This window comes from Monodon monoceros, unplaced genomic scaffold (assembly GCF_005190385.1).
Source record: "Monodon monoceros isolate NGI ecotype Baffin Bay Population unplaced genomic scaffold, NGI_Narwhal_1 Super_Scaffold_15, whole genome shotgun sequence".
In the NCBI taxonomy this organism is placed as follows: domain Eukaryota; kingdom Metazoa; phylum Chordata; class Mammalia; order Artiodactyla; family Monodontidae; genus Monodon; species Monodon monoceros.
In genome coordinates, this window is record NW_021703771.1 from 31,817,915 (window position 1) to 31,841,314 (window position 23,400).

At 35.8% G+C, this 23,400-nt stretch overlaps 1 protein-coding gene across 4 annotated transcripts in view; it reads right to left on the reverse strand.

Annotated features, from left to right (window-relative positions):
* The window catches only part of ASCC3 (activating signal cointegrator 1 complex subunit 3), a 337,033-nt gene that overhangs the window by 63,698 nt on the left and 249,935 nt on the right, over window positions 1-23,400 (reverse strand). For all 4 annotated transcript variants that reach the window (XM_029223639.1, XM_029223640.1, XM_029223641.1 and 1 more), the window contains 2 exons: window positions 12,398-12,509; window positions 12,066-12,200 (listed from right to left, as the gene is read on the reverse strand). In XM_029223639.1, coding sequence (XP_029079472.1) covers window positions 12,066-12,200; window positions 12,398-12,509 — 247 coding nt within the window. The remainder of the gene's footprint in view (window positions 1-12,065; window positions 12,201-12,397; window positions 12,510-23,400) is intronic.

The following is a 23,400-nucleotide window of genomic DNA, read 5'->3' on the forward strand; positions in this document are numbered from 1 at the left end:
GGAAGCAGCCACATAGCACAGGGAGATCAGCTCGGGGCATTGTGACGACCTGGAGGGGTGGGATAGGGAGGGTGGGAGGGAGATGCAAGAAGGAGGGGATATGGGGATATATGTATACGTATAGCTGATTCACTTTGTTTTACAGCAGAAACTAACACACCACTGTAAAACAATTATACTCCAATAATGGTGTCAAAAAAAAAAAAAAAAAGACATCTAGGAGTTCTATCGTATCAAGTCGAGTGATTAATCTCAGCTCTCATCCATTCTGTATCAACAGTTTTAACTCAGTTGATCACCACGCCCTTCTTGAGATTCCTTTTTCCCTTAGCTCAGATCAGTGCACTCTCCTGCAAGTTTTCCTTCTTGTTTATCATCCTTCACTCTCGGTTTTCTGCTGACTCACCTCCTCCCCCAACCTCAATAAGCTAGAGTTCCCAGAGTGCAATCTGCAGACCTCTGCTCAATACTTACTGCCCAGATGATCTCAACCCACCTCTGGACTCTGAAATTTTGAATACTATCCATGTGGCCTGTCACCAGCGGCCCCCAAAACAAACATAGACCTTGCTCTTAACTCTGCCTTCTTCACTTCAATAAATGGTTTTCTCTCTTATTGAATTGTTCCAGCCCCAAACCTAGGCATCATCTTTATTTCTTCTGTTTACTCTGTTTACTTATAATCAATCAGCTAATTACTGTTGGTTCAACCGTCAAAACATCCCGAATGATAAATGATTTCTGCAATAATCATTTCTCTCCTAAGGAGGCAGTCTTTTCGGAATTAATAATACCACATCGCTCTTTTGATCAAAATTCCTCCAATGGCTTCTCTAAACACTTTGGATAAAATCCAAACTCCTCAGCCAGGCCAAAGACGACCTTGGCCCTGCCCACCATGCCTGCTAAGTGCTTATTCCACGCTAGCCACACAGGCTTTCTTGTCGTTCCTTGAACCTCTGACAAGTACCTCCTGCTCCATGGCCTCTGCATTTGCTGTTCCCTCTGCCTAGAATTTCTCCCCTGAGGCTTCCTCATGAGTTGCTCTTTCATGTCACTCAGCTCTCTGTTCAAATATCATGTCCTCAGAAAAGCTCTCCTTAACTGTTCTGTGAAGAACAGGCCTCCCTAGTTACCTTCAGACTCCTGCCTTATTAAAAAAAGAAAAAAATCTTACATACATTTGAACTTATATTACATGTTTATTTGTTAACTTGTTTGCCAACCCCATTATGAAGATAAGGTCCATGAGTACTGGAACTTCATCAGCCTAGCATGCTGCAGTGTATTACATGCCTGGAACACAGTGTGTGCTCAATAAATATTACTAAATATAAGAAGAGCTAACATTAACTAAGTACTTCAAATGAGCAAATGACCACTGCTCTGTGATTTGCCTCTATTAACTAATTTAATCTCCCCAATAAGTCTATGAGATACTTATGGTGGTAATATCACAAAAGCCATAGTTATGGAATCATTCTTTACTTGGGCTATAGGGTCTTTTCTTAAATGATTATAAAAAGAACAACTCAGAAGGATTAGTGGACGAGAAACTGTCTTGTGAGAAACTGACCAGGAGATATAAATTCCTACACAATTGAAATAACGGCTAATATATGAGGACTGGTGGTGGTCTGGTAACAACCAATGAGGTGAGAGAACAATCCACTATTTATTAAGTATAAGGAAATACAGCTAGGAATAACAAACAAATTAAAAAAGGTAATTGTACTGCTTTCATTAACCCTCCCCAACTTATAAAAGCAGTATTATCTATAAAACAAGATTCAATAAAACAAGAAGATGGCTAACTATAATATCTTGTCCTTAAACACATATTAGGATACACTTTAACACACTTTATGATAGAGAATTTATAAAAATTTTACCTGAAACTGTGTCAATACAGTTAAAAAATTTTTTTTTAGAGCACATAGTGTTTCTATACATTATTACATAGAGAAAAAGTCTGGCATGTTAGTTAACCTAAAGGGCTGTATATCTCTCAGCACCAAGGAGTATTTCTATTGTTATTTTTTTTTAATTACATGTTTCCAAAACAGTGTAATACTGAAGGACTCTGCTTATACCAATAGGGGGTTGGGAAGGATATTTAATTTTTCTTTTAGGATGTTTAATTTTTCTTTTGCTTTATTACACAGAAAATGATATTGAAGTAGATTTAGTTGGCTTTAAGTATTGGGAATGGTCACACTTATTTACCTACTTGGCTGCTTTGTTAAAATACAAGGCAATGTTTTGGCATTATTTCTACTGGGAAGATATTTATGACAGGAACCATGAACCTTCTGGAATACTTCTAATCACCATTATTAATTGAGGAGTGAGCTACCATTGATTTCTGAATTGCTCCACCTGCTGGACCAATGAAACCCTAACAATAATTTTAGAGTACTTAAAATTTTATTGGGATGAAATTAGAAACACTCTGAGCAGAAACCAATTTCTAGCATATGAAAATTATATTTTAAAATGTTTTATCCACTATTAAAGTTTTTATTTTCCACTTATTTTTATAGTCTAAACAATGCTCTGTTTATTCAAAGTAGAATGAAGTGACAAATGGTTAGAATTTAGGGAAGAGATTTTATTCCCACAAAGATAATAATCTTCAATCTTATTTTCATTACATTTTAATTTCCCCAATGTGATTGCGTATGTACTGACAATTCTAAATAGTTACGATATCATTAAGTTAAGCAGAGAGTTACTACCAACAATAAACAAAAATATATCCAAAACCAAATTAACAATGATTTACTTTGCCAAGTCATTCATGATAGGGTTCCCTGAAAAGCAGACTACCCTGGAGTTTTACAAATATGACTTAATTTATATGAAACCACTCAAGATTTTATTTGTAATTTTAAAATGTCTAAATGGAGTCTCCTTTTGCAAATGCCTTTAACGTGACCCCCAGGAGTTTGGTGATCCAATCCTGCACGTAGGCCAGGCTGGTAACTCTGATTTTTGAGGACAGCATCAGCAACACTTCTGCCTTGAATGCCATAAGCAGGACTGAACACTTCCCGTGCAGAGGCAGAACTATATGAAGCAGCAACAGCAGAAGAGACAGACAGACTCGACACAAGCCTACTCCTTTGTTTTTATTAGGTTCTTTGGGCTCTAGGACAAATCTCCTTAAAAGATACAGGTCTATCTATTATTTCCTTGGTATTCCCCCAAGAGCAATGAGTATTGGATAGAACACTTAGCAAATCTTATAACTTAAGCTGAGAAGGTTAATGGTATATCCCTTTTACATACCATGTTTTGTAAGTTTTATTTAAATAAAAGGGCAAAATAAGATGCAAGAAGAGGAAAAAGAGAAGTACAAAATAGCAAAGGGGAAAAGAAAGAGAAGAGCATTTAAAAGGTTGCTGGGGGATATGAATTCTAATTTCAACTCTGCCCTTTGGGATCTGAGTTTTTGTATTATTTTTCCATACTGGTTTGTGTCATCCTGGGCAAAACTGGGTCTTTGTTTTTTGAAAAAATGAGAACGTTAAACTAGGTAATAATGAAAGAAATATTAAGGATAGTCATACTTTGGTATCTAAACTTATTTCTTAATTAACAACCTTATTTAATCACCAACATTTAGAATCTCAGTAATTGACAGTTATTCTGTGGGACAGTTTAGGAAGCCAAAAGTAATTTTTTAAAAAGTATCAAAAATTTAAAACAGGACAAATTTCAGGTAATATTAAAAATACATTTTATGCTCATGAGAACACAATTAGCTTAAAAATCTTTAGAGGAATCTACTAAATCACAACAGATCTGAGAATGAAGGTTTTCACCAGGAAGATATTTCACTTTTCTCTGTGCTAAGAAAAGCTTGTAAGTGCAGAAAGCTAGGAAGAAACTAGGAAATAATGGAAAATAGGGAAGGTCTCAAGGAAAAGAGACCAAGAGAAGTAGAAAGATACTTTTTTTCGAGACATTTGCCATCTGTGCCTCTCCAAAAGATGCCAAGCAGCTCTCCAGACTGGGGGTTAGGAAGCTCTTTCTCATGAACCCTGGAAGATATCCCAATTAGGTTTCCTCACTAGGATGATAAAGAGTAGCAGATGGGATCCTGCAATTGTCACGAGGTTATTTGGAAATGGAAGGCCATGAGGTTGGTGATGTTCACTGTTACTCGGTTAACCTTTCCTTCCTTTCATTTTTCCTTTAATGAACTGTTTAATTTTACATGTGGGGTCCCCTACCAATGGTATTCATATCTGGCTTGTCCTTTCTATTTATTCCATTTAAAATTTCTCTCTTAAAAAAATTCTTGCTTATTTTTCCAAGCCTATGTTTAAGAAAGATACGTTTGTAATTTTCAACCAAGAGATTTGTGGTTGTGTGCCAAAGAGGATAAAATTCAAGCATTAAAAATGCTATATCACTGAAAATGTCGTCTATATGGGCAGAGCAAAGAAAGAACCAGTATGCTTTTAAATAAAGCAGTGCAGAAAACTGTCAAACCTGGAAATAAATAAATAAATAAACAAATTTATTTATTTGTTTGTTTATTTATTTATTTATGGCTGCGTTGGGTCTTTGTTGCTGCTCGTGGGCTTTCTCTAGTCGCGGCGAGCAGGGGCTACTCTTCGTTGTGGTGCACAGGCTTTTCATTTGCCGTGGCTTCTCTTGTGGAACACGGGCTCTAGGCGCGCGGGTGAGCTCAGTAGCTGTGGCTCACGATCTCCAGAGTGCAGGCTCATTAGTTGTGGTGCACGGGCTTAGTTGCTCTGTGGCATGTGGGATCTTCCTGGACCAGGGATCGAACCTGTGTCCCCTGCATTGGCAGGCGGATTCTTAACCACTGTGCCACCAGGGAAGTCCCCAGAAATTTATTAATATATAAAAATCTAATTTTTTATGGTACTTCTCTAAATTTGGAATGGTTCTATTTTATGTTAACACACGAAACCCATACTTTTAGTCAATATCTAAGGTTTTGTGGAAAAATAAGAATTTCACAACTTTTCAAATTGGATATTTGATATATAAACTCATGTTTCTGTGTAGTCACAAGAACCTTATCAACTGAGTATATCTTAAAAAAATCTATTGAAAATTTACAATGTTGTGTTAGTTTCAGGTGCACAGCAAAGTGATTCAGTTATAGATATACAGATATTCATTCTTTTTTAGATTCTTTTCTCATATAGATTATCCCAGAATATTGAGTGGAGTTCCCTGTGTTCCTTGTTGGTTATCTATCTCATATATAGTAGTGTGTGTATGTATGTTCATCCCAAGCTCCTGATTTATCCTCACCCCGCCACCATGTTTCCCCTGTGGTATCCATAAGCTTGTTTTTGATATCTGTAAGTCTGTTTCTGTTTTGTAAATAAGTTCATTTGTTTCATTTAGAGACAAAATACATTTGGGGCATATTTTGCTTTCTTTCAAAGCTATTAATACTACGGTAAGCATATTATGAAAAATTCACTCAAATAAATTTCCCCAACTTTGAAATCTTTTTATTTCTATTACTCTTAGGCTACCTTCTAAAAGTCCACTGAACATATCAAATCATAATCCTTGTTTGTCACGATGACTGGCACCTTCTACTCTAGACTTGGCTTTCAGTGCCAACATCATTAAGAGATTCTTCAAATTACTTTTTAAATATCCTTTTCCCTCAGGATTTTCACTTATATCTAATTAGACTACTTACTCCATGCCATGTAATCCCTGTTGCCAAAACTGCTAAATGCTTCAATAAGTAGGAGGAGGGCATCAATGGAGCAAGACAGATGTAATGTCACTGGTTAACAATAGAAGTGTGAAGCAGCTGCCTTAATTATGAAGCTTATTAATTCATGGTGTTGAAAAAAAAACTTGGCAAGAGTTCTTATAAAATATCTAACCTTTTCAAATAGCAAGATATTGCTTAAAACTTAAAATCTATGTTTTCCATAAGGAAGGTTGAAATAACTCTTTTGCCAGTAATTAACATATGTATTTAAAACCTGTAATTCTAAGTCACAAGGTCACACATAATTTTAAAAGCAACTCTGTTTCTTAACTGACTTTTAAAAAGTATATACCATTACATTTCAATACTTAAAAAATTTTTTACATTTGGAATTAAATCATAGGATAAGGATAAATATGTCTAGGAGAGGAAGTAAGGAATAGGGAAGAGAGTTCTAAAGAGCTACTTTGTATGGAACCTGGGAAAACTTAAATAACCTCATCAAACCTCAGTTTCCTTTTCTATATATTAACATTTACCGTGAAGTGTTGTTTGAGGATTATAAATAATGTATATTAAGTGCCTGGCATGTAGTAGGTGCTCCATAAAAGGTAGTTATTATTACTTTTTAATGAATATATTGAAAAGACTAGATTTAAATAAATGGGTTGCTGTCATAGAATAAGTGAAGAGAAATAGTTTTAAAAAAATCTTCAGTCTTACACCTAGAATAGAGTACTTTACTATCATTTAAAGACAATGACATCTAAAAATGTAAGCTAGAAACAGCTCAGTTTCTTAAGAAGAAGATGAGTAAGTGAAAACAGAAATCTGAAAAGAGGTGTTAGCAGAGAAAAAAAATTAGTGGAAGTGTGTTTTCTTTTTTGGTGTTGACTGAAATAAAGATTTACATATAATGGAATAGTGATCAACAGGAATTAGTTCCTGAAAGTATAATAGACTGTCACATTTAGAAAATCAAATAACACCCCCCACTCCCTATATTCTGAAGGATAAAATATATTCCAAGTATCATCTGAAAAAAAAAAATGGTTCTGATGAACCTAGGGGCAGGACAGGAATAAAGACGCAGAAGTAGAGAATGGGCTTGACACGGGGAGGGGGAAGGGTAAACTGGGACAAAGTAAGAGAGTGGCATGGACATATACACACTACCAAATGTAAAACAGATAGCTAGTGGGAAGCAGCCACATAGCACAGGGAGATCAGCTCGGTGCTTTGTGACCACCTAGAGGGGTGGGATAGGGAGGGTGGGAGGGAGGGAGACGCAAGAGGGAGGGGATATGGGGATATATCTTACATATAGCTGATTCACTTTGTTATACAGCAGAAACTAACACAACGTTGTAAAGCAATTATACTCCAATAGAGATGTTTAAAAAAAATATTCCAAGTATCTAGTGGACCAAGAGAAAAATACCATACAGATGACACACTTCCATCTAATCCTCATTCCTATCTCCTTGGTCTGTAACAGAATGATCAGCATCTACCACACCAAATATGACACGCACAATTCATTAGTAGTTTTATCATTCATAAATTCTTCCTAGCCCTTTTTGAATCTATATATTTTTGGCCTACATTATATTCATCAAGTGAAGTAATAAATTCTCTGAGTTTATTACTTGCAGGATCAGATGGAACTTCCTATTAATTAAAAAGGTTACTTGTGTTCATGATCTAAAGAGGGCCTCCATTCATAAGGTCAATGATTTTAATATCTGTTACCTGATTCATATCCTCTGCCTCTGCAGACTGCAATGCCCCAATCACATACCTCCCATCATATGAGCGGCTCCCTTGGGCCCATTCAAACGTTCTCCATGATGTTCTTTTGATGTGGGGTCAGCAGAAATGTATATAGCAAACCTCGTGCACAGGGAAGATTAACACGAAGGAAGAATACTATATCCTGTTCTGTTTTTAGAGATTCTTTTTTTTTTCGGTACGCGGGCCTCTCACTGTTGTGACCTCTCCTGTTGTGGAGCACAGGCTCCGGACGCGCAGGCTCAGCATCCATGGCTCACGGGCCCAGCTGCTCCGCGGCATGTGGGATCTTCCCGGACCGGGGCATGAACCCATGTCCCCTGCATTGGCAGGCGGACTCTCAACCACTGCACCACCAGGGAAGCTCTAGAGACTCTTTTTGATGGTGGGCAACATTCTGCTATGATTCTTGGAGCGTCACACTGTGCTGATGACCTCGGTCAGGAGCAACACCCAAGTCTTTCATAGTTTATTACCATGGCCCATAGATTATCTGTGCATTAACACAGACACAGACACAGACACACACACACACACACAGTTTGCCACTAATGTTCACTATTCTATCTCCTGCCCCTAGAATGAGCCTTACACATTGTAGGCACAAAGTAAATATTTTTTGGATGAATCAATATATGGTCTGTGGGTAGAAATGTGACTGATGGAATTTAATATGGACACATGTAGAATAACATATTAAGGATAAAACATCTAAATCATACATACTTCATCATATGTTTAAGATATTTCTTAAGACAACTCCATTTAGCTTACTTCCTTACTATTTGGAAGAGTTTAGTTTTCATCTTTATATTAAACTCAGAAATTTCCTGTTGCCTCCATCCTTTGTCAAAAGGGTGATACTGTCAATATAATAAATACTATTCTGCAAAATACCAGGCTGACCCCAACAAGCCTACTGACAGAGGAAAAGAACAAAAAGGACAGAATTCAAAAGTTAGGGTATACATGTACCTAATGTATGGAATTTTTTTTAACCAAACCTGACAACCTTCTGCTACGGAACACTGTGGAAGAGGGAAGACTGAAGGGCCAAAAACACTGTGAAAGGAAGCATACCGTGAAATGACCTGATTATATGGCTTTCTCTTTTTAGTTCTGAAAGAAAAACTAAAGGCAATATAATTGTATCCCAACTTAAAAGTTTATGTATTTTTAAATGCTTGATGAAAGTCAACGAATGTTTTTTGTTTTGTTTTTTTTGCGGTACGCGGGCCTCTCACTGTTGTGGCCTCTCCCATTGCGGAGCACAGGCTCCAGATGCACAGGCTCAGCGGCCGTGGCTCACGGGCCTAGCCGCTCCGCGGCACGTGGGATCTTCCCAGACCGGAGCACGAACCCATGTCCCCTGCATCGGCAGGCGGACTCTCAACCACTGCACCACCAGAGAAGCCCCAATGAATGTTTTAATATTCCTTTTTTCATTCTGTGGTTACCTTCTAGTCTGTTTTCTCTGTGCCAATAATAATCACACTGCAACATATTCAGAACACCTAAAATAAAAATCTTAATGAACATAATTTCTACACTATCATTAATACCAAAGATAGCAAATACCAAAAGTTAAATACAATATGTAGCCTAAGAAATGAGAAAACTTTATTCACTGCCAAAATTAAATTGATGAAATATTATAGTGAATTCAAAATAATACTCAAGAGATTAGAAGCTTCTCAGTTGTGATCTTTTCGGGAATACTAAAAATTCCTCTTAAAAATAAGTAATAAATTATAGAAATAAAAAAGCTAGAAAATGACTTCAGAAACATGTCACTGTATCTTAGTAAAAGGAGATGCTGATAGTAAATAAGTTATAATACTGCATTGTTCAAAAACATAATGTGACATTATTAAACATTATAAAAACAAAAGCAATGGTAGTGGAACGAGGTCTTTCACACACACTGCTTTTCTTTGTCCTGTTGTTCTTGTCATCCTCTTCTCTATAGCTCCTGCTTGACCAGTTGTATCTCCTTGTTTCAAAATCACAAGGAGATTAATATGCAGTTTTGGAGGTAAGAGCAGAGAAGATAACGAAGCTATGTGAGTCATTTAGGACTCTCTGGTGTGATCACAAAATAATATTTAAAAACACTTTTCAGTGAAAGAATGATTTCTAGAAATTGTACTATAATTACTTCGAACACAATCCTGCTTTATTATTTAATGTTTCTCTGTTAGTTACACATATGTTCTCTAGTACATAGAGAATTATTTCTAGATAAGAAATTAGCAAAATCGTGGTACCTGCAGATCTCCTTATCCATATGAGTCCTATACTTCTAATGTCCCAGTGTCCTCCCTCAAAAAGAGGTCTCACTTAGATATTACAGACTTAGACACTATGTAGCAAAAGTTGAGAGTTTCATGGACTAGACACCATAGGATGAAGAGATTATATCATTGTTGCTGTAGAAATCATTAAGGGACTATGCAGAACAATATCTATGTAAATATACTGTAGTTTACCTTCTGTATATCTGCAGATGAGTTGTTCTTGTATCATTCACAAAAGAGTTGACTTTATTTTAATAAAGATATACCATGAGATCAGTACTGGTTTTAGGCAGTGTGATGCTGGAAAGAAACAGGCTACTGAAAGGATGTGAACAGACCTCTTGCTCTATCAGTGCCTTTTTATGGAAAAGACTGAAGAGAAAAATGACTGAATTCCCTTGGTACTGTATACATTTGGGTTTTTTTTTAGTAGGGTGGAATAGGCATATGGTTTTCACAAACTTTTACGAACAATGTGCATCTAGTCTAGACATACTTTGAACCTCCCAACTCGGTATTTTCCAGCTCACTGTGTGTGTGTGTGTGTGAGAGAGGGAGAGGGAGGGAGGCAGGGAGGGAGGGAGGGGCATGAGAGGCAGCACAGTGCAGTGGTTAAGAACGCATACTAAGGTGCTAGACTGCAAACTACTCACTTGATGTGCAACCTTGGACAAGTTGGTTACTCTTAAATAATAGGAATAGAAATAATAATGGGATGTTATCAATATCAAATGAGTGGCTTTGTTAGGATTAAATGAGTTTATCAATGTAAAGTTCCTAGAATAAGGCCTGTCACATGAAAAGTGCTCAGAGGTATTAGCTGTTATTATGTGTCCCCAAGTACTTTAAAATACTAAATTAGGTAAATATATCACGGTAGGTAAATCTGAAAGAAACATTATATTCTTAAATCTAACAGATACTAGTTTAAGATGCTTGCTGAAATTAACTAACCATGATTTTACTGTCTTCCCCCCAGAAAAATCCTGTTTTTATGAATATCTGTCTAGGAAATGATAAAAACCTCATTCTTAGAAATCTAAAAGAGATTCTTAATTTTTAAAAAATATTCTTACCTCAGAAATGAATTGTTAATTTGACAGCAAAATCATTTTCTTGAAAGCTGCCTCATATACTTTAATCCTCTACTCATTTCCATAGAGCAAACAATAGAAAACTGATTTATACAGGACCCATCCACCCATCCATCAATTCATGAACAAATATTTTCTGACTCATTACAATGTATTTGGCCCTATGCCATACGCAAAATCTCTACACTAGTTTCTCAAAGGGAAAACACTGAAAAATTGGAAAACTGTGAATGGGATACTGATGTCTATTGAGAATGATAAAGCAATAGGGGAGGTAGGAAAAAAGCTAATAAGTAAGTGAACTACAGCAGAATCAGTGAATTTATAAGAGAAGGACCTTAAAGACATTAGAGCCCAATGGGTCTTAACTTTTTAAAAAAGTACCAACACACCTGAGGGGTAAAATAAAATACCGTATTTACTTATAACATATATCCTGATTAATGTGCCAACGAAGTTTTATGGTAAATTATTACACTTAAAGTCAACAACAACAACAAAATAATGCATATATAATATGAAGGAAGGAAGTGGAGAAGATACTCCTAATAGTAATTTTAACTTCAATATTAAATTTAGTTCTTAGCTTCTCGGCAAAAAAGCAAAATGAACATAGTATAGTTTTTTACCATGTGATAAATCTGATTGTATATTTTCTTTTGGAAGGGGGGAATGGGAGGAGTTAACTTTTCTGGCATTAATTCTAAGAGAACTTAATCAAGTGGATCCTTATGTTAAGAAACATCAGCAACAGCATAGTTCCAACAAGAATTACCCAAAAAAAGCAATAAGAAAAGCTTTCAACTATAATCCAGAGAGGTTATTACATTGAAGGCTAGGGAGATCACCTGGCTGCTGAGGAGAGCCCAGTTTATACCTATTATCCTGGCTTAAGTATCAATAGTGCCCCATTCCATTCTCAGACTGACCCAAGTTTGGATGATAAATTACACGGTCATCTTATCTATGGGGAATTTAGTCCAGATTTGCTTTGTAGTGATCGTGTTTGACAGAAGAAAGAACTTCATAAACAGTTTCTGCCAAATTTCAAGAGGAACTAGATGGCAACAAATTAAGACCCAAATTAAAAGTGAAGGTATGAAATATATAAAATATAATCTCTATGTATTAAAAACAATGCAATAATATCATGAAACTCACACTTAGAATTGAAAGCAATTCTTCAGTACCACATTCAGGTTTCAAACGCTCCTTGAACATTTTAACTGTTTGGTGCTTTAAATAGTAATAAGAGGCAATCCGGCCATATGTCAGTGGTTCAATGCTCCGATTATCCTGTTTCAAAAGAAATATAAAATAACATAAATAAAAAGTACAATAGAAGTGTATATATTTATAAAATTAATAATTTATACTGTAGGTTGCTGTTCCAACTGTTTCATTACAATTTTTGGTTATCATTAGAAGCAGAAGCCCTATTGTTAAAAAGCTGGGCCATCTTTTCAATTGGAATGTGTATGACCAAGTCGTACCTCTCCCATCTCAATACAGTAGGAATGTTCCAATTCAACCAGGGACTTCTCAACCAGATTGGATAGAAACTTGTTCACAGAATCATGGCTCACATCACTCAAATTGTAGTAGCTAGAAAACAAGCAAGGTCATTATTTGTTTCAAAATATTTCTTATGAAAACCATCATTTCAATTTCACCTCGCTCTTTTCAGAATTAAAAAAAATCCATTTATAGCAAATCAAAGGAATAAAGCAATTGCAATTACCACTTCCATTTTACAGATCAAAATCCCCATACTAAGGTTTATTGACACTGATGAACAACGGCAATATGTTAAAAATATGCAAGATAAGCAGATAAAATTCAGCAGCACATTAAAAAGATACGAATTTTCCAGTGTTAAAACTGACATTATTTCAGTTTACACATCTACAGCAAACTAAACTTATATACTAGATTTAGAAAAAGTGAGAAGCATATTATATATAAATATATAATTCCCTTTTTTATGTAAAATCTCATCCTCAGTAACATTAAAAAACTCAAAGAACAATTGATTTGGGTGGCAGATGAGTTCTTTTAGGCAATTTAGTCAATTGTTCCCCTAATGCTTAAGGAGTAAATATTCTAAAGATTAGAAGGAACATCATCAGGCTAACAAAATAAGCATTGTAAGTAAGCTTACCTATACAGAAAACACATAGGTTCAGCTCTATATATCTTCTGAGCAAAAAACCTAAGGACATGCAATTCACCTGAATGCTCCTCCCTGTAACTCCAAGAGATTTTTGGCAAATCCCTAAGATCACTAGGAATCCGTGTCTGGGAAAAGATCCAAGAGGTGAGGGACTGCCTCCACAGTCACGGCAGATTGCTAATTCCCGTTGTGTGAACCCTGTCCACTAGTCAGCATGGAGAATTACATGCCCTACCTCTACCCAAGTCAAAGAACAGGAGTGGAAAGTGGCCTCAGAGAACAGACTCTCATCACTGAAACCCAGCACGAGGGATTTATATCTGTACAGGACTAGGAAGGGGGTGGTCACAGCCTGAGGAAGAAAGTGTTAACAATCTCAAATGGGAGAGGTCTAAAGGCCTCTCAAGCATGGTGATTTTTTTTTTCTTTTCTTTTCTTCCAAGGGAAAGATTTGGGGTCAATACTATAAAAATTTATTTAAAAACAGAAAAAGCAGGACTTAAATCATGGCAGGATATATTTTCACTAGAAAGAGAAGTTAGCCCAAAAGTCTAGGTACAACCAAATATATGAGTTTCCACTGAGTATGGATTAATAATAGGTTATTTATTTGGGAAAATAACTGTAAATCGTAGTTATATGCTGAGGATTTTAATTCTCATAAAAGAGAATTAGTTACTTTAAATTTTAGTCTGTAGAGAAATTATTGCCCTTCCTGGAAAAGTTCTTTTCATAAACCAAAATAAAGCAATATTTATCAATGAACAAATACTAGACAGATCAGTGCTGTTGTTACTTTAAACAAAATGCACCTACTTTTATCTAACCAGGCATATGTGAAGGTGAAAAACCAGCATTAGAAACCATTAGAAAATATTTCCTTTATCCTGAACTGTGACTGAGAAGGAGTATATAGAATAATTTATTCTGCATTAGAGGTGAAAATAAAAATTCTGAACATTCAAGGCTCCATAAAAGAGACAGATCCCCAAAGCTGTTTCAAATTATTAACAATATTTTATTGTCTTTCATTTTTTTCCCCCAACAAATGAAATTTATCAGCCAAACTTTCTGCAACGTAAGTGCTTACTTTATATTTCACATTCTTTTGGCTTGCTAAGCCTATAAATTTTCCAACATGATTTTCAGCTGTCTGGACTAATATATAGTTGATAAAGTTATATCTAAATAGTAAAAAAAACAGTGAAAATGTGCCCAGGACACTGAATAAGTAGTACTATTTGCAGAGCAAGAATCAAGCTATCTTTATGCAATTAAAATTACAGAAGGAAGACATTATGAAAATAATATTACCGTGAAAAACAAAAAGTTATGATTCCATTTTTATCTATAAATTTCTTAGGCCATTTGAAAACAAAAAATCTCATGGTTACTGCTATGGATCACCATAAGTCATTCCCATGTAAGTATAACTGGAACGCCAACATTACCATATTATGGTACACTTACAAATAATACTTAAAACCATTAATGATAAAAACTTTTCTCCAAAAATTATAGGTTCTTTTTTTTAATAATTATTTTACTCACTGTTTTATGTATTTACAAGATATATTTTGATGGGCTAATATCCCTTCTGAAGTTTATTCATTTACATCTATTGGAAAAATTTTTAGACTACTTTGTGGCTTTTATCCAGAGAAAGTACAGTCAGGGTAAATATTTTTTAAACATTTACAGTGAGTTGTAAAAAAGAAAAAAAAATGAAGTAAAATCATGGCTCTGAGACTGCAACAAATTATCTGATGCCTACACTAAAATATCATAATCTAACTTGCTAAAAATTCATGCATTTTTTGAGCAGAATAACTTTAAAAACTTCCATGGATTATTTCTTAATATAGTTCTTTTTCAATATGCTCACAAACATTCTTACTGACTTGCATATGAGAAATGAAAAACTCAATTTAAGTAATCGAATTGACATTCAATTTATTCAATATCAAAACTTTTATCCTTATTACATCTGGGGGGGTAATCTAGAATTTTAAAAATCCCTAAAATTTCTTCAGATATTCTGGCATATGTGATAACTTTATTTTTTTAAAAGTGACAACTTTAAAAATAGAGAGGGCTAGTTAAAATATTACATTCTTAAATATAATAGTAAAATCTCAATCATTAAAAAACTTTCTCCCATGCAGCCAACACAGATACTAAAATGCATCTATTTTTGTTAGTGGTATGACTTCACTGATTTATACCAAATATTATTCTTTGTTAATATTTGAACTGAGATTCTAAGGTTACATAAATATTTTCAAATCCTTAAGAAAGTATACTGCTACATCTTAATTAAATGTATAATTTACAAGACACTATAAAGTAATAAAACTAAGTGTAAATGGAATTATTTTTTAGGTCCCATAAAATTTTGAGAGAGAATATATTCTAACACTTTTTTTGTGAATAAAGGATGGAGTTTATATTTACATGATCTTCATTAGTAGCATTATATGGCCTTCGCTTCTAACATGTAAACTTTTCAGTCACTGTGCAATTTCTAGCCTAAACAATTATAAGCATTTAGCTTAAAAAAATTACATATCATTAATTTCAATAACCACTTTACTAACTTGAAAAAAGCATGCAACTGCTAAGTAAAAAGGTCTGTTTTCATGTTGCACTTTCCACAGTAGAAAATTTATAATTTACTGGTTATTAAAACAAATATTATACAACTGTTTAATTATGGATAAAGGATACAATGTAGTTTCACGCTCACTGCATTGAATCGTGAAGTCATTATCTTCTCTTTGCCATAAACAGACAGCCTACCTTTTTGTCAGCATGCTATTTCATTTATTTCACAGAGAAACCCAGTTTCACAATAATTGACTTGTCAGAGGCCCTAATTTATGAGGCTGAGCTCTGTAAGATTTCTCTTTATTGGATTCAACCTGCACACAAGCAGGGTTGAATATTTACAATGCTGTTAACAGGTGCTGAGTTGTTTAATGATTCTAATAGCCAGAAGCATACTGAGAAAGCCAGCGGGATCACAATTACAGGCTGTTTGAACACAACAATTACTAGTCCCCTGAGAGGTGTGAAAGTCAAAGGCAGTTTGATACTGACAGCATCTAGCACATGGGCTAGACAAGCTAACTTCTATTAGCAGTCCACTGGGAAGAAATTATAAACAAACCTCTCCCTATCATAAAATTTTACAAAGTTCATTAAATTTAAACAGTCAAAAAGTAAAACAACTTTTAAAATATTATCTTTAAAAGATCTTATCAAAGGACAAACAAGAATACCACACATGAAACTTCAAGTTATCTTTTTCCAACGTTAATAAGGATGCTGAAAATGAAAGAGATTTTATTGTAATGTAAAACATAGATAAAGTTACACCAAACAGTTTGGATTTAATGTGAATAGTGGCAGCTATTTCCTGTTTGGTTTATGTAAACCTGGCCAGAGACCTCGCTGGGAAATTTTTCATCAGTATCGAAATGCTGCTGCTATAACTGTCAGTACTGGGAAGTCATTTGTTACAGCACCATGTTTTTTTATGTTCAGATTATGCAGCAGTAATAATGACACAAATAATGAAAGTGGTCGCAGGGACAGCTGAAACTACCACAACATTTTTTTGCCCTAGAATTATTTAGAAGCTTTCTCAGGGGAAAACAGAGAGTAAAATTGAACATACAAATTGAATCCAGAACTCAATTTGAAATATATTAGATTTCATGATGCACCAATACATGTGTTTATATATATTTGAATGAACTAATATATATATGTATGTGTGTCTACATATATATTTACACATATAAATATGTATCTTTATAAGCATACATATATTTGCATATACATGCATATCAAAAACTTAAGGATATACACAGACATACAGAGAACAACCAGGAACTGAAATCTTTCTCAACATAAATTTTATTTTTGGTGGTGGTGTTGGGGGGACACTTTACAGTAATATGATTAAATGAAGGGGGTTGGAGAATTGGGTCATATTTATTTACCTATATGTGACTATATTTTGAGAGTGGTGTTTGCCCTTTGTATTTTAAATAAACTTCAGCTTTTCCTTGTTACACATACATGCATGCACATATGTGTGTATACAAGACCCTCCCACCCAAAGAAAAGTCAAATCTCAATTTATGGCACTGAATGACAGGAGGCATGAAGTATATATTAAAACTACATATAACACAAGCTCTTCATTTGAGACAATGATTTTAGGTTTCTTAAAACTTTTACGAGATCTACAAATAAGCAGAAAAAGTGTACCAATTTCCTCTGCCTTTCTTTGCTTCTAGCTTTGTGTATAGGTGATTTTAACACAGACAATAATAAAAAGATATAAGGGCCAATCAGAAAGAAAACTGCAGGGCATGCTATAGCAGACTAAGTAAAATATGTAACTCGTTAAACTTTATTTAGGCACGTTTTCCCATTTTTATCCAGATGTAAAGGTATAGATATTAAAAATGACAATTTTTTTTTTGCATCAAACGAACAAAAGTATTATACATTCAGAATTAGTATGGTATGGTTTCCAAAGAGAACACATTTTCCATCACAGCACTGAAAAGAGATCTGGAGAGAAAGTATGGATATTTGAATTCTGGACCTGATAATGGGCTCAGGGATGAAGAATGTGGCCTCTGGAACCAGAATGCCTGGATTCTATCAGTAGTTCTGCCTCTGTCACTCAGACCTGCCTGACTGTGGGCAAGCTGCTTAATCTCCCTGTGCTTCAGTTTCTTCATTTATAAAATGGGGGTCATAACAGTACTAAATGAGTTAGGCTCTTGAAACAGCATCTCAAATACAGCAGACACAATAATAAATAATATTAGTGTAGTTTTTGTTTCCCATTTTATTAACTTCAATTTTTATTTTTATATATTCTTCTTGTATTTGTTTTTGCTAATGTTCTTCTAGTTTCTTGAGACGGATATTTAATTATTTTCAAGCATTCAGGCTTTCCTGTAGGTGCCCTAAAGATATGAATGTTCCTTGGAACTGTGCGTTGATTAAAATTCATAGGTTTTGTTCTAAAACATTTTTATTTTTGTATAGTTCTAGCCTATACCTATTTAAAAAAAATTTTCATCTTTCACTAGAATAAAAGTAGTTAAATGCCAAGCAGTTAGATTTTTTTGCCATCCTTTCTCTTGTTTATTTCTGGTTTTATTGCATTACACTGTGAGAATGTAGCCTTATGATCTCTACATTCTGAAATACAGTGAGTTGCTCTTTGTAGTCTAGTACATGGTATATATATGTATTTTTTGCGGTACGCGGGACTCTCACTGTTGTGGCCTCTCCCGTTGCGGAGCACAGGCTCCAGATGCGCAGGCTCAGCAGCCACGGCTCACGGGCCCAGCCGCTCTGCGGCATGTGGGATCTTCCCGGACCGGGACACGAACCCGTGTCCCCTGCATCGGCAGGCGGACTCTCAACCACTGCGCCACCAAGGAAGCCCCATGGTATATTTTTATAACTAAAATTCCATTAGTGTTTTTAAGTACAGCATATTCTTTTTTGGGGGTACTACGAACACATACATATATTCAAGGCTATTGTTATTCAAATCTTTTATTTTATGAAATACTTTATATCTCTTTGACATGCTGATTTTTGAGGGATATGTGTTAAAGTCTCTCAACATGACTATAATTTAGTTAACATCTTAGATTTTTATTGGTTTTGCTTTATATATATATATATGTATATATATACATATATATATATTTTTTTTTTTTTTGCGGTACGCGGGCCTCTCACTGCTGTGGCCTCTCCCATTGCGGAGCACAGGCTCCGGACGCGCAGGCTCAGTGGCCATGGCTCACGGGCCCAGCCGCTCCACGGCATGTGGGATCCTCCAGACTGAGGCACGAACCCGTGTCCCCTGAATCGGCAGGCGGACTCTCAACCACTGCACCACCAGGGAAGCCCTGCTTTATATATTTTGATGTTATATTTCTAGTTATCTAAAAATTTATAATCTACTATAACTTTTAGTGATTGTACTTGTTATCAATATAACCATTCTTCATTGTCCTTTTTAATGTTTATTGCCTTGAATCTCATTTTGTCTGATTTTAGTTCTGTAGCTATTGGTTTCTCTTTGGTACTCTCCTTCAGGTCTTCTTTCAATGCCCAATTTTCTACTTTTCTATATCATTTTGATTTGATATGTTGCTTATAAATCATTTTTAGTGGGATTTAAAAAAATAAATCTGAGAATTTCTGTCTTTCAATAGGGAAGTTTAAATTATTTATCACATTTATGATTATAATTGGCCTTTTTAACGGTATGAATAGATCCTGTCAGTCTGCTGATTGAAAACCTACAATGGTTCTCATTTCGCCCAGAATAAAAATCAAAGTCCCTACCATGGTGTCTAAGCTCCCACATGACCAGTATGACCACTGACCGCCCACATCTCTAGCTTTATCTCCTAATACTCTCCTTCCCACGCTTATTCCACTTAAGCTACACCTTCTTCTTGTTGCGCCTTCAATGCACCAGATGTGCCTGCTTTAGAACTTCTCCCATTCCCTTGGCCTGAAATGTTGTTCGCTAGATATTCATGTGGTCAACCTTCTTACTTCTTTCAAGTCTTTGTTCAGGTGTCAACACTTATTCTATGTCTACTAAGCACAACTTATCTAGTTCCCGTCTCCAATACATTTAATTTCTGATCAATATTCTCGGACAGTTTGCAAATTAGGCTAGATTGAGGATAGACTAAAAGAAGATTAAGCAGGTAAAGAACTAAGGAAATTAAGGGAGGAGAAAAATTAAAAAGCAAATTTGATATTTGAAGTCAACATAAATAGATGCGGAGTGATAACATTAACTAAGGTAAGAAAGTGATATTAGAGCAAAATTTTGATATCTGATTCAGTTTTGGACATGCTGATTTTGAAATGATGGCGGGAAGTCCATGTGGCAACATTCAGAAGGCAGGTGGAGAAATAAGACTGTAACTTGGGATGGGGAACAGCTGGAATAACTTATTTTGGGTCTTTCACAGACAAGTGATATTTTAAATACAGAAGGGATCTCTAGAGAAGAACTTCCTAATATTATGCACTGAAAAGAGCACAGCATCACTTCTACAGTCTTCTTGCCCCAAAAGGCAGAACGTGAATTCTGGGATGAGAAAACTTCAGACAAACCCAGATTGAAGGATGTTCTACAAAATAATTGGCCAGGGTTCCTCTAAAGTGTCAAGGTTATGAGAGACAAAGAAAGACTGAGGAAATGTCACAGATTGAAATGAATTAAGGAGGCAGCACAACTAAATGGAATGCAGGATACTATTAAATTGGGTCTTCAGCAATAAAAGGGACATTAGTGGAAATACTGATGAAATGTGAATGAAGGCTGTAGATTACTTAACAGTATTGCATAAATGTAAATTTCCTGGTTTGGATAACTGTACAGTCATGTAAGATGTTAACACTTGAGGAAGCTGGATGAAGGGTACACAGTGCCTGTTTGCACTATTCTTGCAATTAAAAAAAACTCAAATGGTTTGAAAATGAAAAGTTAAAATTTTTAATTAAGAAAAGAAGACACACACACAAAATTCAGTGTATCTGTGGATTCAATAAAGAACTATACTTCGCAAAAGAACTCAATTTGCCTCAGAGAATCATTCTCTTGTTTGCTGATCAGACAAGCTGACAGAAATGATTAGGTTCTAAGTCTCTAAACTAGAGTCTTTTTTTTTTTTTTTTTTGGCTGGGCCATGCAGCTTGTGGGATCTTAGTTCCCTGACCAGGGATTGAACTCGCACCCTTGGCAGTGAAAGCGTGCAGTCCTAACCACTGTACCGCCAGAAAATGCCCTAGACTAGAGTCTTTAGGATGGTATAGACCAGTAAAGCAACTGGAAAGGAGTACAAGAATCACAGCTCACTAACAACATTAATTTTTTCATAATTAATATAAAACTTAGAGAGGCTTTAATTCATGTACTTGACTCCCAACATGACCCTGTGAAGGAGGTAGGCTATTACTCACTTTCCAGATGAAGAAAGTGAAGCCAAGAGAGGTGAAGTGATCAAGGTCACACAGTTTCTAAAAAGCAGTGCTGATACAAAAATCAGTGTTCTGATTCCAAGTCAAAGCTCTTTCTATCACATTAATTGCCTCCATTCTTGTGATATAAGAAAAATGAATATATCTACAGTTATACACCATGATTCTTCTCCCTCCAAAAACATAAAGAGTAGTAATTCACAAAACTTACGTTTTTAAGTTCTAGCTTTATCACAAAGTAGTTATGGGATACAAGACAAGTCACTTTAAGTTTCCAGCCTCCATTTCTTCAATACCAAACAAGAAGGTTGGACTAGAGTACATGTAAAGTCTATCCCATTGTACGATTCAACAATGCTAATCTGTGATCTGTTTACTACGGAAAATTTGTGGTACTGTAAGACTATCTCATTAATTTTGTAGTCATTTTCCCAAATGAAATTTTGTACCTAATCCAGAGGCCTAATACAGTTGCGGAACTGAGCAAAACATCGCTATATTCTCAAACTCCTACCTATGTAAGTGGAAATGTTGGCTGAAGAGAAACAAATTTCTTAAAGTACCAACTGGTAAGATTTAGTAAATTCATTTCATCATTTTCATCATGATCTCTCTGTTCAAGATCTTAACAATGGTTTAATATTTCTTCTTACTCATATCAGGAATGTCCCTCACCTTTGGCCTCCTTCCATTCCCCCCGCATCTGTTAAGGTCCTATGTGTTTTTGCCCTATTGTTAAAAAGCATCCTAACTGGTTTCCCTGCTATAAATATTTCCCCACTCTAGCTCATTCCCTACCACAGTGCTGCAAGTACTGAAACAAAGCCAGTATTTATTAGAAGAAAACAAAAACACTAATTTGAAAAGATATATGCACCCCCATGTTCATTGCAACAGTTTACAATAGCCAGAATACGGAAACAACCTAAGTGCCCATGGGATGAATGAATAAAGAAATTGTGGTATAGACAAAGAATGGACTATTACTCAGCCATGAAAAAATGTAGGGACTTCCCTGGTGGCACAGTGGTTAAAGAATCCGCCTGCCAATGCAGGGGACATGGGTTTGAGCCCTGGTCCAGGAAGATCCCACACGCTGCTAAGCAACTAAGCCTGTGCACCTCAATTACTGAGCCTGTGCTCTAGAGCCTGTGAGCTGCAACTGCTGAGCCTGTGTGCTGCAACTACTGAAGCCTGCACGCCTAGAGCCCATGCTCTGCAACAAGAGAAGCCACTGCAATGAGAAGCCCACGCACCGCAATGAAGAGTAGCCCCCGCTCGCTGCAACTAGAGAAAGCCCGTGCGCAGCAATGAAGACCCAACGCAGCCAAAAATAAATAAATAAACAAACAAACAAACAAATAAATAAATAAATAAATAAATAAAATGTAATCATGCCTTGGAAACAACATGGATGGACCGCTAGGATATTATGCTAAGTGAAATAAGTCAAACAGAGAAAGACAAATAGCATATGATTTCTCTTATGCATGGAATCTAAAAACAAAACAAAACAAAACACCAAAGAACAGACTGGTAGTTGCCAGAGGCAGGGGTGGGGGTGGGGGTGGGAGAAATGGGTGAAGGGCTCAAAAGGTACAAAGGAAACAACAACAATAACAAAAACTTAATTTGGTGATGCTAAACTATATTTAAAAACTTCCAACCACAGCCAATAGGATCAGATGCAAACCCCTTGGCATGGCATACAGGCCCTTTACTCTCTGGTGCTTGGTCCACTTTCTAGGCAAGAAAATCTTCTTGCCTCACCTTCTAAGCTTTACATCTAACTTTTGGCATTCTCTAGAGACTCTTTCAAGCCCTGAGGGCCTCCGCCCATCTAGTATTTTTGTGCCTTCCACCTTTTCCACTTCTGTTCCAGATTCGAGTTCTGGGTGAAGTATCACTTCGTCTGTAAAGCTTTCACTCTCACAGGCTTAAATACAGTCTGTTAGAGCACTTATGATTTACACTGTAATCATTTATGTCCATCTCCACATTACAAGATCAGCCCTTGAAGATAAGGGATGATATACACTCATCCTCATGCTTCAATGTCTAGTATAATATTTGATAAACAGGTGCTGAATGAAGATACAATCTATCCTGCCTGGAGTAAAAAGATACTCCATCACAACTCCCCCAATTTTATTTCATCTTGCAGGGTTCTTATTAACCTTTACAAATGCCTCACAAATTCTTCCCCCTACAATTTCACAGGCCTTATTCTTCTCTGAATTCCAACTGCACCCAAGTCAGCCACTACCATGTAAT